We start from the raw sequence: 14,432 nt of genomic DNA, 5'->3' as shown, positions 1-14,432 counted from the left end.
TAAAACTCATTTGTATACTCTAGCCTTTAAATAGCCCCCCTGTTAGACCAGTTGATCTTCCGTTTCTTTTCTTTTCTCCTCTGCTCCCCTTTTCCTTGAGGGGGGGGGGGCACAGGTCCGGTGGCCATGGATGAAGTGCTGGCTGTCCAGAGTCGGGACCCGGGGTGGACCGCTCGCCTGTGCATCGGCTGGGAACATCTCTGCGCTGCTGACCGTCTCCGCTCGGGATGGTGTCCTGCTGGCCCCACTATGGACTGGACTCTTACTATTATGTTGGATCCACTATGGACTGGACTCTCACAATATTATGTCAGACCCACTCGACATCCATTGCTTTCGGTCTCCCCTAGAGGGGGGGGGGGGTTACCCACATATGCGGTCCTCTCCAAGGTTTCTCATAGTCATTCACATCGACGTCCCACTGGGGTGAGTTTTTCCTTGCCCGTATGTGGGCTTTGTACCGAGGATGTCGTTGTGGCTTGTGCAGCCCTTTGAGACACTTGTGATTTAGGGCTATATAAATAAAGATTGATTGATTGATTGATTGATTGATTTTAAGTAACCAACACTTAATTAAGAGTTATTTGGACACTCGTGGAACATATTGTAAGTAAGAAAGACTTAATTTAGAGTCATTTGGTTAGAGGTTTAGGGTTAGGCTTGTTGTATAATAGGGCTATGCAGAATAAGGCATTAATACGTACTTAATAATGACTAATTAAGAGCCAATATGTTACTAATTTTCATGTTAATAAGCAACTATCCATCCATCCATCCATTTTCTATCGCTTGTCCCTTTCGGGGTTGCTGGAGCCTATCTCAGCTGAATTCGGGCGGAAGGCGCTGTACACCCTGGACAAGTCACCTCCTCATCGCAGGGCCAACACACTCACATTCACACACTAGGGACCATTTAGTGTTGCCAATCAACCTATCCCCAGGTGCATGTTTTTGGAGGTGGGAGGAAGCCGGAGTACCCGGAGGGAACCCACGCAGTCACGGGGAGGACATGCAAACTCCACACAGAAAGATCCGGAGCCTGGGATTGAACTCAGGACTACTCAGGACCTTCAAATTGTGAGACACATGCACTCACCCCATGTTCCACCGTGCTGCCCAATAAGCAACTAATTAATGAAAAATATGTTCCCTATATTAAAGTGTTACCAATGTTTCTCTGCGGCCCGGTAGCAAATGTGTCACGGACCGGTACCGGTCCCCGGACCGGTGGTTGGGGACCACTGCTGTAAGTGCTCACTTACCACCGTCTCTTCAAGTCCCTTCAGGTCCTGCTTGGACTGCTCGTGTCGCTCGTGGAGGAATCTAAAAGTTTGCCAGGAAGACCGGAGAATTCACAATAAACTTTCCTTTACCACAAGCATACTTGTTGGGATCACTTCGAAAAAACTAAAAAAAATAATGCTTTGCTGTGCGATGCAATATCCAGCAAAAGTCAGGGTGCTGACAAGCTGATGAGGGAAAAAAACTATACTCCAGGAATGCAAATGAAGTGAATTAATTGACTAATTTGGTGAATGTTTATATCCAACTTGGAGGACGCAAACCATCAGGTCGGAATAAATAATGGTTGAGAACGAGCCTTAGATGGACATTCACATGTGGACCATACTTGCCAACCTTGAGACCTCCGAATTCGGGAGATTGGGGGGGTGGGAGGTGGGCGGGGCCGGGGCCGGGGGTGAACGGGTCTGGGGGGCGGGGTTAAGGGGGGAGGAGTATATTTATAGCTAGAATTCCCTGAAATTCAAGTATTTCTTATATATATATATATATATATATATATATATACTGTATATATATATATATATATATTATGGATGTCCGATAATGGCTTTTTGCCGATATCCGATATTCCAATATTGTCCAACTCTTTAATTACCGATACCGATATCAACCGATACCGATATCAGCCGATATATACAGTCGTGGAATTAACACATTATTATGCCTAATTTGGACAACCAGGTATGGTGAAGATAAGATACTTTAAAAAAAAACAATTATAAAATAAAATAAGATAAATAAATTAAAAACATTTTCTTGAATAAAAAAAAAAGAAGTAAAACAATATAAAAAACAGTTACATTGAAACTTAATTAATGAAATTGAGTAAAATTAACTGTTAAAGGTTAGTACTACTAGTGGACCAGCAGCACACACAATCATGTGTGCTTACGGACTGTATCCCTTGCAGACTGTATTGATATATATTGATATATAATGTAGGAACCAGAATATTAATAACAGAATGAAACAACCCTTTTGTGTAAATGAGTGTGAATGAGTGTAAATGGGGGAGGGAGGTTTTTTGGGTTGGTGCACTAATTGTAAGTGTATCTTGTGTTTTTTTTTATGTTGATTTAATAAAAAAAAACTAACAAAAGAAACGATACCGATAATGAAAAAAACGATACCGATAATTTCCGATATTACATTTTAAAGCAGTTATCGGACATCTCTAATATATATATATATATATATATATATATATATATATATATATATATATATATATATATATATATATATATATATATATATATGTATATACAGGTAAAAGCCAGTAAATTAGAATATTTTGAAAAACTTGATTTATTTCAGTAATTGCATTCAAAAGGTGTAACTTGTACATTATATTTATTCATTGCACACAGACTGATGCATTCAAATGTTTATTTCATTTAATTTTGATGATTTGAAGTGGCAACAAATGAAAATCCAAAATTCCGTGTGTCACAAAATTAGAATATTACTTAAGGCTATTACAAAAAAGGGATTTTTAGAAATGTTGGCCAACTGAAAAGTATGAAAATGAAAAATATGAGCATGTACAATACTCAATACTTGGTTGGAGCTCCTTTTGCCTCAAATACTGCGTTAATGCGGCGTGGCATGGAGTCGATGAGTTTCTGGCACTGCTCAGGTGTTATGAGAGCCCAGGTTGCTCTGATAGTGGCCTTCAACTCCTCTGCGTTTTTGGGTCTGGCATTCTGCATCTTCCTTTTCACAATACCCCACAGATTTTCTATGGGGCTAAGGTCAGGGGAGTTGGCGGGCCAATTTAGAACAGAAATACCATGGTCCGTAAACCAGGCACGGGTTGATTTTGCACTGTGTGCAGGCGCCAAGTCCTGTTGGAACTTGAAATCTCCATCTCCATAGAGCAGGTCAGCAGCATTCCTGCTCTATGCAAATTTTGCATTTCCTTTGGAAATCGAGGTCCCAGAGTCTGGAGGAAGACAGGAGAGGCACAGGATCCACGTTGCCTGAAGTCTAGTGTAAAGTTTCCACCATCAGTGATGGTTTGGGGTGCCATGTCATCTGCTGGTGTCGGTCCACTCTGTTTCCTGAGATCCAGGGTCAACGCAGCCGTCTACCAGCAAGTTTTAGAGCACTTCATGCTTCCTGCTGCTGACCTGCTCTATGGAGATGGAGATTTCAAGTTCCAACAGGACTTGGCGCCTGCACACAGCGCAAAATCTACCCGTGCCTGGTTTACAGACCATGGTATTTCTGTTCTAAATTGGCCCGCCAACTCCCCTGACCTTAGCCCCATAGAAAATCTGTGGGGTATTGTGAAAAGGAAGATGCAGAATGCCAGACCCAAAAACGCAGAGGAGTTGAAGGCCACTATCAGAGCAACCTGGGCTCTCATAACACCTGAGCAGTGCCAGAAAGTCATCGACTCCATGCCACGCCGCATTAACGCAGTAATTGAGGCAAAAGGAGCTCCAACCAAGTATTGAGTATTGTACATGCTCATATTTTTCATTTTCATACTTTTCAGTTGGCCAACATTTCTAAAAATCCCTTTTTTGTATTAGCCTTAAGTAATATTCTAATTTTGTGACACACGGAATTTTGGATTTTCATTTGTTGCCACTTCAAATCATCAAAATTAAATGAAATAAACATTTGAATGCATCAGTCTGTGTGCAATGAATAAATATAATGTACAAGTTACACCTTTTGAATGCAATTACTGAAATAAATCAAGTTTTTCAAAATATTCTAATTTACTGGCTTTTACCTGTATATATATATTTATATATATATAGTACAGTACACAGTAATGAAAACACAGTTGTTCTACTAACTGTACTTGCTGCTTACTTAAAAAAACAACAACACTTACCTTTCACTATTTGAGTAGCCTTTGTTCTGCCATTTGCGTACTGGCGAGCGATCTCTGAATCCGGGAACATATCCTTCACGGATTTGTTGAAAACATCCGCAAATGAGAACGGGATGTTGCTTGCAGCTATCAGCATAGCCACCTTTGTCTCGGCACATGTTACACCCTCGGGTCTCCATTTAGCAAGGTGGCCCATAATACTGCGTTGCCGCCGCCTTGTGCTTCTCTGACCGTTCATGAGTGACTATATCCATTCGGCCATCGTGTTATGGGTTATCGATAAACCTATGGATAACGGAGACATATATAATAGTCTCCTTTTCAGGTGAGAGGACTTTAAGGCACTGCCCCCAATATTGTTTGTCCTGCTGGAAATTTTGGACATTACTTCTTGTCGTAGTTTTGAAGCAATGCATGATGGGAATCCGGATGTTGTGTGTCAGTGTATTAACGTGCCGGCTGGTATAAACACACGCTGAGAAATAGCTCCGTGCCTGCCTACTATGGATAACGGAGACATATATATTAGTGAGAGACGACGCTAAAGGCAGTGCCTTTAAGGCACGCCCCCAATATTGTTGTCCGGGTGGAAATCGGGAGAATGGTTGCCCCGGTAGATTTTCGGGAGAGGCACTGAAATTCGGGAGTCTCCCGGAAAATTCGGGAGGGTTGGCAAGTATTTGCTCTCTCCTGAGGAGAAGCAATAAAACCAGGCTTCGGAATGCCAGAGTTATAGCTCTATTCTGGCGGATGTTTACCTGAACGTCAAGCCTACAAGTCATGCTATACATCTGTTGTTTTCCAGCCACCACACACGAACATCTCCTAAATGGTCAGGTGGTGCTGTTTGGACTTAGCGCACACGCAGACAGACAAAGAAGGACTATATAAACTGGCTTCTCCAGTTAAGAGTCCTGCATATCTGACCTAGGCCCCTCCAGGGAACTGCAGACCTGTTTAAATGACGCTCGCTTGCAATAAAGCAACTTTTGGTTCAGCAGACGTCTCTTTTGATCCAACTACGTCTTCCCTCGACCCGGGAGGGGACGACAAGACCAGAAATACACTTCACAATAACAGTGATTTTCAAAGAGACAGAATATTGAGACAATGAAAGAAAAGATGCAGGTGGCCCCCAGGCTTCCCCCCCCCGACACGTTCGACGGCTAAAAAACTCACGTCAGCTCCTCCAGCTGTCGACTCGTTTGATGCTCTCGGCTCAAGAGACACTCAAAGTCTCCGTGCAGTTGCTCCAGCTCCAGCTCTTGTTTCTGGTTACAGCTGCAAAGATACATAGTATTACCCACTCAGTCAGTTTCATGATAACAACACCATTCTCGTAGGGAGTGCACAATACCAGTCAAAGATCCTCTATGTGACAGAGTGCTCTGGTGTTTTTAGCATCTACTGGAAAGACACTACTGTACGATGGCAAGAGCCAAGCTTTTATTTTGATATCTACTGCAAAAGCTAGATTCTCTATATCAGTGTTTTTCAAACATACTAGTGTGCCGTGGTAGATTATCTAGTTTCACCTATTTGGGTTAAAAATCGGTTTTGCAAACCAGTTATTAACCAGTTTATAAATCAGAATCAGAATCAGAATAGTTTTTAATGCCATTGTTTGAGAACGGGTTCACATAAAACACATAGAACACAGATTTGGTAATAAAAAGAGCTGTAACTGAGCTATCAGATTTTATTATTGTTCATGTGCCTGATGGCCGAGGGGAAAAAACTGTTCAGATGGCGGGAGGTGTGGGTCTGGATGGACCGTAGGCTCCTGCCAGAGAGGAGAAGGGAGAATAGTTTGTGTCCAGGGTGAGAAGAGTCAGCTGTGATCCGACCCACATGCCTCCTGGTCCTGGAGGAGAACAGGTCCAGGAGGGATGGGAGCTTGCAGCCAATCACCTTCTCAGCAGCACGTACCATGCGCTGCAGTCGATGCTTATCCTGCACTGTGGCGCCGGGGAACCACACGGTGATGGAGGAGGTAAGGATGAACTCGATGATGGCTGAGTTTAACTGCACCTGTATTTCGGTCGGCACCTTTAGTTTTCTCAGCTGCCGCAGGAAGTAAATACTCTGCTGGGCCTTCTTGATGAGGGAGCTGATGGTCGGCTCCCACTTGAGGTCCTGGGTGATGGTGGTGCCCAAGAAACGGAAGGAGTCCACAATGGAGACGGGGGTGGGAGAGTCAATCAGGGTGAGGGGGGATGGTGGTGCTGTGACTTTCCTGAAGTCCATGATCATCTCCACTGTTTTCTGGGTGTTCAGCTCCAGGTTGTTGAGGCTGCACCAGAACGCCAGCCGGTCCACCTCTCTCCTGTAGGCGGACTCATCGCTATCCGAAATGAGCCCGATGATGTTAGTGTCATCCGCAAACTTGAGCAGCTTTACGGACTGGTGACTGGAGGTGCAGCAGTTTGTATACAGGGAGAAGAGCTAGGGGGAAAGTACATAGTCCTGAGGAGTACCAGTGTTCGTGGTTCGACTGTCCGAGACAATCTTCCCCAGCCGCACGTGTTGTCTTCTGTCCGTCAGGAAGTCATTGATCCAACTGCAGAGGGAGACGAGCACACTGAACTGGTAGAGCTTGTCTCGTAGCAGTCCAGGGAGGATGGTGTTGAAGGCAGAGCTGAAGTACACAAACAGGATCCTAGCGTAGGTTCCTGGGGAGTCCAGATGCTCCAGGATGAAGTGGAGGGCCAGGTTCACTGCATCATCCAAAGACCTGTTGACTCTGTAGGCGAACTGCAATGGGTCCAGGAGGGGGGCGGTGATGTCCTCGAGGTGGGGCAGGACCAAGCGCTCAAAGGACTTCATGACCACAGATGTCAGCGCAACCGGCCTGTAGTCATTAAGTCCTGTGATCCGTGCTTTCTTGGCAAATGGTTGATTTATATAGGCTAGTAAGGTAAAGTTTTGTACCTGACAAGTTTCAGCTACCTTGCTTCTGCAGCCTTCATCAGAGGTGTCACGTGATATTAGCGTGACGTCATCTGTGATGTGTTATATGGATTGTTCCGGTGTCTAAAGACTGTCAACAGGGACGAAGGCGCCTACCAACTATACCACACCTGGGACACAGTCCTGCAGGGCCGCCCATGGCCGTTTGGTAGACATCCAGACGACAGGTGGGATGGAACAATCCATATAACACGTCACAGATGACGTCACGCTAACATCACGTGACACCTCTGATGAAGGCTGCAGAAGCAAGGTAGCCGAAACTTGTAAGGTACAAAACTTTACCTTACTAGCCTATATAAATCAACCATTTGCCAAGAAAGCACGGATCACAGGACTTAATGACTACAGGCCGGATGCGCTGACATCTGTGGTCATGAAGTACTTTGAGCGCTTGGTCCTGCCCCACCTCGAGGACATCACCGCCCCCCTTGGCCCGCGGCTTTGTTCAGTTTTAAATTTTGGCCCACTCTGTATTTGAGTTTGACATCTCTGATTTAAATAGTCTTGATTGCGAAAACAAAGCAGGTGCGGGCAATAGCACTCAAGGAAGGCGTGAAGCTGCTACAGGAGAACGCCAACAAAACAGGAAAAGTCACCAAAATAACAGCGCAAGACAGGAACTGAAGCGCTACACACAGGAAACAACAACAAACTCAAAATAAGGCACGACAAACTGTTTTTTAACCTTTTCTTCTGGTGGTGTGCCTTCGTATTTTTTTTAATTAAAAAAATGTGCCTTGGTCTGGTCTAAATCAGTGTTTTTCAACCTTTTTTGAGCCAAGGCATATTTTTTGCGTTGAAAAAATCCGGAGGCACACCACCAGCAGTAATCATTAAAAAACTAAACTCAGTTAACAGTAAAAGGTTGTTGTCGCAATTGTTGGATATGACTTTAAACCATAACCAACCATGCATCAATATAGCTCTTGTCTCAAAGTAAATGGTAAATGGGTTATACTTGTATAGCGCTTTTCTACCTTCAAGGTACTCAAAGTAGGTGTACTGTCACCACCTGTCACATCACACCGTGACTTATTTTGACTTTTTTGCTGTTTTCCTGTGTGTAGTGTTTTAGTTCTTGTCTTGCGCTCCTATTTTGGTGGCTTTTTCTCTTTTTTGGTATTTTCCTGTAGCAGTTTCATGTCGTCCTTTGAGCGATATTTCCCGCATCTACTTTGTTTTAGCAATCAAGAATATTTCAGTTGTTTTTATCCTTCTTTGTGGGGACATTGTTGATTGTCATGTCATGTTCGGATGTACATTGTGGACGTCGTCTTTGCTCCACAGTAAGTCTTTGCTGCCGTCCAGCATTCTGTTTTTGTTTACTTTGTTGCCAGTTCAGTTTTAGTTTCATTTTGCATAGCCTTCCCTAAGCTTCAATGCCTTTTCTTAGGGGCACTCACCTTTTGTTCATATTTGGTTTAAGTATTAGACATCTTTTTACCTGCACACTGCCTCCCGCTGTTTCCGACCTCTACAAAGCAATTAGCTACCGGCTGCCACCTACTGATATGGAAGAGTATTACACGGTTACTCTGCCGAGCTTTAGACAGCACAGACACTCAACAACGGCACATTATTTGCAGATTATAATTACTGGCTTGCAAAAAATATTGTTAACCCAATTAGGTGAAATTACATAATCTCCCACGACACACCAGACTGTATTTCACACGGCACAGTGGCTGAAAAACATTGGTCTAAATAACACGCAATTGTTGGGAACTACTTTTTCCTCCACCTAGGTAAGGGTGTGATGTGCAGGTGCAGCGGCACACTGTGCCGTGCTCAATCATCTGGTCGTTTGTTTTACTGCCAATCAAAAGGAGCCACTCAGTATTATACAACAGCAGGTGCAGGCTATTTGGCTTCATACAGAGTTGAATATAAATAAGATAACGCATTCAGTGCAGAATAATGCCATCATTTGTTTCGCCCTGAGATCTTATATCCTTTGAAAATGATTCCCAGAGAGCAGCAACAGTGGAAATACGCTGTTTTTTACATTTGACCAGACGTACAGTAGTTAGGGTTGTATGTTTGCCTCATTCATGTGAGAACCATGTGTGTGACTGAAGCATTGAGGAGTAGGACTATCCAAGACTCGCTGCAGTGTGCTCAAACAACCACCAGGTAGCATTTGTGAGCAGATAATACTGTATCATCGCTTTCTCTTTTGGACTTATCAGGTCTTATCATTATCATCGAAAAACTGGTAGCTAATCAGCCAACCTCATTTTTGGAACAGCATGATTTTTACGATAAATACCAATCTGGCTTTAGGTAATTTCCCTCCATCCATCCATCCATCTTCTTCAGCTTATTCGAGGTCGGGTCGCGGGGGCAGCAGCCTAAGTAGGGAAGCCCAGACTTTCTTCTCTCCAGCCACTTCATCCAGCTCTTCCCGGGGGATCCTGAGGCGTTCCCAGGTCAGCCGGGAGACACATTCTTCCCAATGTGTCCTGGGTCTTCCCCGTGGCCTCATACCGGTCGGACATGCCCTAAACACCTCCCTAGGGAGGCGTTCAGGTGGCATCCTGACCAGATTCCTGAACCACCTCATCTGGCTCCTCTCGATGTGGAGGAGCAGTGGCTTTACTTTGAGCTCCCCCCGGATGGGCAGAGCTTCTCACCCTATCTCTAAGGGAGAGCCCCGCCACCCGGCGGAGGAAACTCATTTCGGCCGCTTGTACCCGTGATCTTGTCCTTTCGGTCATAACCCAAAGCTCATGACCATAAGTGATGATTGGAACGTAGATCGACCGGTAAATTGAGAGCTTTGCCTTCCGGCTCAGCTCCGTCTTCACCACAACGGATCGATACAGCGTCAGCTCTAACGATCCACTCTTCCCTCACTCGTAAACAAGACTCCGAGGTACTTGAACTCCTCCACTTGGGGCAGGGTCTCTTCCCCAACCCGGAGATGGCTCTCCACCGTTTTCTGGGCAAGAACCATGGACTCAGACTTGGAGGTGCTGATTCTCATCACAGTCGCTTCACACTCGGCTGCGAACCGATCCAGTGAGAGCTGAAAATCCTGGCCGGATGAAGCCATCAGGACCACATCATCTGCAAAAAGCAGAGACCTAGTCCTGCAGCCACCAAAACGGATCCCCTCAACGCCTTGACTGCGCCTAGAAATTCTGTCCATAAAAGTTAGAGTTTCACTTTTTATCGGAGTTCTTGGCGTGCGTATCCTTTATTAAAACTGGTTGTCCTCAAATGTCCACCAGATAAATTCAAACAAAACGGAAACTGATAATTGCTCCAGATAAAAAGATCCCCCTGATCAAGAACTCTCTTGGTGCTCTGGGTGCATCTGTTAAAAGCAGCCTCAGAAACCTTGGAGTTGTGTTGGATCAGTCCATGACTTTGGAGGGTCGACTGACCAAAAACTGTTTTTATCATCTCAGAAATATCTCTAAAGTGGGAAATTTGTTGTCAAAATTGGATCTGGAAATTATCATTGACGCGTTCATTACGTCTCGCATTGACTATTGCAATTCTCTTTTCACTTTCTTCAACAAGTCAACGCTAAAGAGACTTCAGACGGTACAAAATGCGGCTGCCAGACTTTTGACCGGTGCACCCAAAACAGTCCATATCTCCCCCGTTGTATCCAGTCTTCATTGGCTTCCAGTCAAATTCCGCATTGAGTTGAACATTTTAGTCCTGACATTCCGTGTGTTGCATGGTGGGGCCCCTCAGTACATGACTGACTTGTTATGCCCCTACTCTTCAGGGTGCAGCCCCCGGTCTTCAGGCCAGGGTCTTCTAAAGATCCCAAAAACCTGTTTTTATACCCGTGGAGACCTGGCATTTCAGGCTATAGCTCCTAGACTCTGGAACAATTTGCACCAGTCCCTCCGTGTTCTTGACTGTGTTGAAACTTTTAAGAAACATTCGAAAACTTCTCTTTTTAGTAAAGCTTTTAGTTAATGCACCTATCATTTTTAATCCACTTTGCATCCTTTTATGATGTTGCCCATGTTGTTTTAATTGAATTGTTTTACTTCACCTACAGGTTTACATACACTTGTAAAGAACATAATGTCATGGCTGTCTTGAGTTTCCAATCATTTCTACAACTCTTATTTTTTTGTGATAGAGTGATTGGAGCACATACTTGTTGGTCACAAAAAACATTCATGAAGTTTGGTTCTTTTATGAATTATTATGGGTCTACTGGAAATGTGAGCAAATCTGCTGGGTCAAAAGTATACATACAGCAATGGTAAGATTTGCTTACATGTCCCTTGGTAAGTTTCACTGCAATAAGGCGCTTTTGGTAGCCATTCACAAGCTTCTGCTTGAATTTGTGACCACTCCTCTTGACAAAATTGGTGCAGTTCAGCTAAATGTGTTGGTTTTCTGACATGGACTTGTTTCTTCAGCATTGTCCACACGTTTAAGTCAGAACGTTGGGAAGGCAATTCTAAAACCTTAATTTTAGCCTGATTTAGCCATTCCTTTACCACTTTTGACGTGTGTTTGGGGTCATTGTCCTGTTGGAACACCCAACTGCGCCCAAGACCCAACCTCCGGGCTGATGATTTTAGGTTGTCCTGAAGAATTTGGAGGTAATCCTCCTTTTTCATTGTCCCATTTAAAGCACCAGTTCCAATGTCAGCAAAACAGGCCCAGAGCATAATACTACCACCACCATGCTTGAGGGTAGGCTTGGTGTTCCTGGGATTAAAGGCCTCAACTTTTCTCCTCCAAACATATTGCTGGGTATTGTGGCCGAACAGCTCAATTTTTGTTTCATCTGACATGACATGGACAAAGATAAGACCTTCTGGAGGAAAGTTCTGTGGTCAGATCGTCAAAAGTGGTAAAGAAATGGCTAAATCAGGCTAGAATTAAGGTTTTAGAACGGCCAGCCAGTTGAGGCACGTCACTGCGTTGTGCCTCAACATGGATTGCGCAATGACTCGGCTAACTGCTGGCCGGCTGTGCAGTGAGACCGTATTGCTATATGAACTATATTATACATTTCCATAGTTTAGTTAGCTGAGGTATATAATGTACAGTGTATTTTGTCAACAACTGTATGTGTGTAAAGTATTTCTTGTGCTGAGCGATCATAAAACGGCTGTGAAGACGCACTGGCTGAGGCTAGCAGTAACCCCGCCTCCTTATGGAGGTTAATGCACCCCCCGACGGGAGCGCCACACCAACCAAAGCCCACACCCAATCCCTCCACGTTCAAGACCGAACCCACTCAAAAAAGTCACTCAACAAGAAGCCAAAAAGTGCAAAAACAACAATGCTCGCGTTGGAGGAGCCGCAAACGACCGCAGGGCCACAACATTAGGTACACCTGCAGACTGCAGCACAGATTTCATATTTCATTCATTCACAACTCCTCCAACACGAACACCACTGTTCCTGCACTTATAAGTAAAGGTAAGACCATAATAAGGTTTTTTTTATTAAATGTGCTTTTTTGTGTGCTACAGTTTGTATGTGTAAAGTTAAAGTTAAGTTAAAGTACCAATGATTGTCACATACGCACTAGGTGTAATGAAATTTGTCCTCTGCATTTGACCCATCCCTTGTTCACCCCCTGGGAGGTGAGGGGAGCAGTGGGCAGCAGCGGCGCCGTGCCCGGGAATCATTTTTGGTGATTTAACCCCCAATTCCAACCCTTGATGCTGAGTGCCAAGCAGGGAAGAATGCTGGTATGAGCTTTTAAACATAACCCATTAACTGCTGCCAATCAAATGGTGAATAAGATACTCTTTAGTTTGTAAATGTTTGTAAATCTGACTGTGATGAAGTCAGTGCCTCACCAGTCATGAACCTCACCGCACGTCACTGAATATTAACATTGCTGTATGTATACTTTTGACCCAGCACATTTGGTCACATTTTCAGTAGACCCATAATAAATTCATAAAAGAAGCAAATTTCATGAATGTTTTTTGTGACCAACAAGTATGTGCTCCAATCACTCTATCACAAAAAAATAAGAATTGTAGAAATGATTGAAAACTCAAGACAGCCATGACATTATGTTCTTCACAAGTGTATGTAAAATTTTGACCACGACTGTATATTTTGTACAGCGCTTTATGATTTTAGCTGTGAAGAGCGCTTCATAAATAAAATTGACTTACTTACTTATCAGGTCAGTAGTGCATTCTTTACGCATTCTTCACTCAAGCTTTAAGTGAGGAATGAGTCAACTAACCCAGACCCACAGTATTAGCTATAATTGGATCGGAAAGAAAACCAGTGGTATCGCACATCACTACTAAGAGATGTTATGGGTAGTTTCTTCTTACAAGAAGACGATCGATCAAGAGAAATACAATTAAGCTGAACAGCATTTACATAATATTGTGAATGTTTTGATCGGTCCTCGCTCGTCCATCCATATTCAGGCGTATTAAGGTGCTCCTAATCACATTAAGCTGTGCAGCTGCGGCTGTTTGGGTATCAGCTCTGCTGGGAAAGAGAAGCAGTCTGCAGCCCAATTTTCATGTCTGATAATAAACATCAACAAGTTGTGGAGTATCAGCTCCAAAGTGAATCTGATGTCACCATGGAACAGGGGTGCCCATTACGTGGATGACGAGCTACCGATTGATCGCCAGCCAGGCATTAAAAAAATAGACCAAAAAATTAGCGATCATTATATCTTCACCAAGACGTCACTTTCGTTACTTGATTGACATTCACGGAGTTTGCCGCCAATGTATTTCTTGTAAAGTGCATAAAAAGGAGTATGGAAGCTGGATGGACAGAAAGGAGGACTTTTTTCCTCCTCTATTTGAAAATGTGGACGTTATCGTCACTACTGTCTGATTCCAATCAATGCAAGTCATCAGAATAGGGTCATACACCAACTTATATTCTTGTCTTCATGAAAGAAAGGAATGTGTTAAACATGCTTGTATTATCATTAAACACCTTTCACTTGCTAACATCTCTTTCATAAATAAATCAATATAAATTGTATACACTATATTGCCAAAAGTATTTGGTTTGTATATGAACTTGAAGTGTCATCCCATTCCTAACCCATAGGGTTTAATATGATGTGGGTCCACCTTTTGCAGCTATTACAGCTTCAACTCTTCTGGGAAGGCTGTCCACAAGGTTGCGGAGTGTGTTTATAGGAATTTTCCACCATTCTTCCAAAAGCGCATTGGTGAGGTCACACACTGATGTTGGTGGAGAAGGCCTGGCTCTCAGTCTCCCTTCTAATTCATCCCAAAGGTGTTCTATCGGGTTCAGGTCAGGACTCTGTGCAGGCCAGTCAAGTTTATCCACACCAGACTCTGTCATCCATGTC

General features: G+C 43.7%; 1 protein-coding gene across 1 annotated transcript in view; it reads right to left on the bottom strand.

Moving 5' to 3' along the window:
• The window catches only part of kif5ab (kinesin family member 5A, b), a 459,246-nt gene that overhangs the window by 103,822 nt on the left and 340,992 nt on the right, over positions 1–14,432 (bottom strand). Inside the window, exons 20-21 of the mRNA XM_061937764.2 lie at positions 5,336–5,437; positions 1,263–1,323 (exon numbers count right to left, since the gene is read on the bottom strand). Of these exons, the coding sequence (XP_061793748.2) occupies positions 1,263–1,323; positions 5,336–5,437 (163 nt within the window). The remainder of the gene's footprint in view (positions 1–1,262; positions 1,324–5,335; positions 5,438–14,432) is intronic.

This window comes from Nerophis lumbriciformis, linkage group LG03 (genome assembly GCF_033978685.3).
Source record: "Nerophis lumbriciformis linkage group LG03, RoL_Nlum_v2.1, whole genome shotgun sequence".
Lineage (NCBI taxonomy): Eukaryota > Metazoa > Chordata > Actinopteri > Syngnathiformes > Syngnathidae > Nerophis > Nerophis lumbriciformis.
Note: the sequence above shows the minus strand (reverse complement) of the source record. Positions and strands in the feature narration are given on the sequence as shown.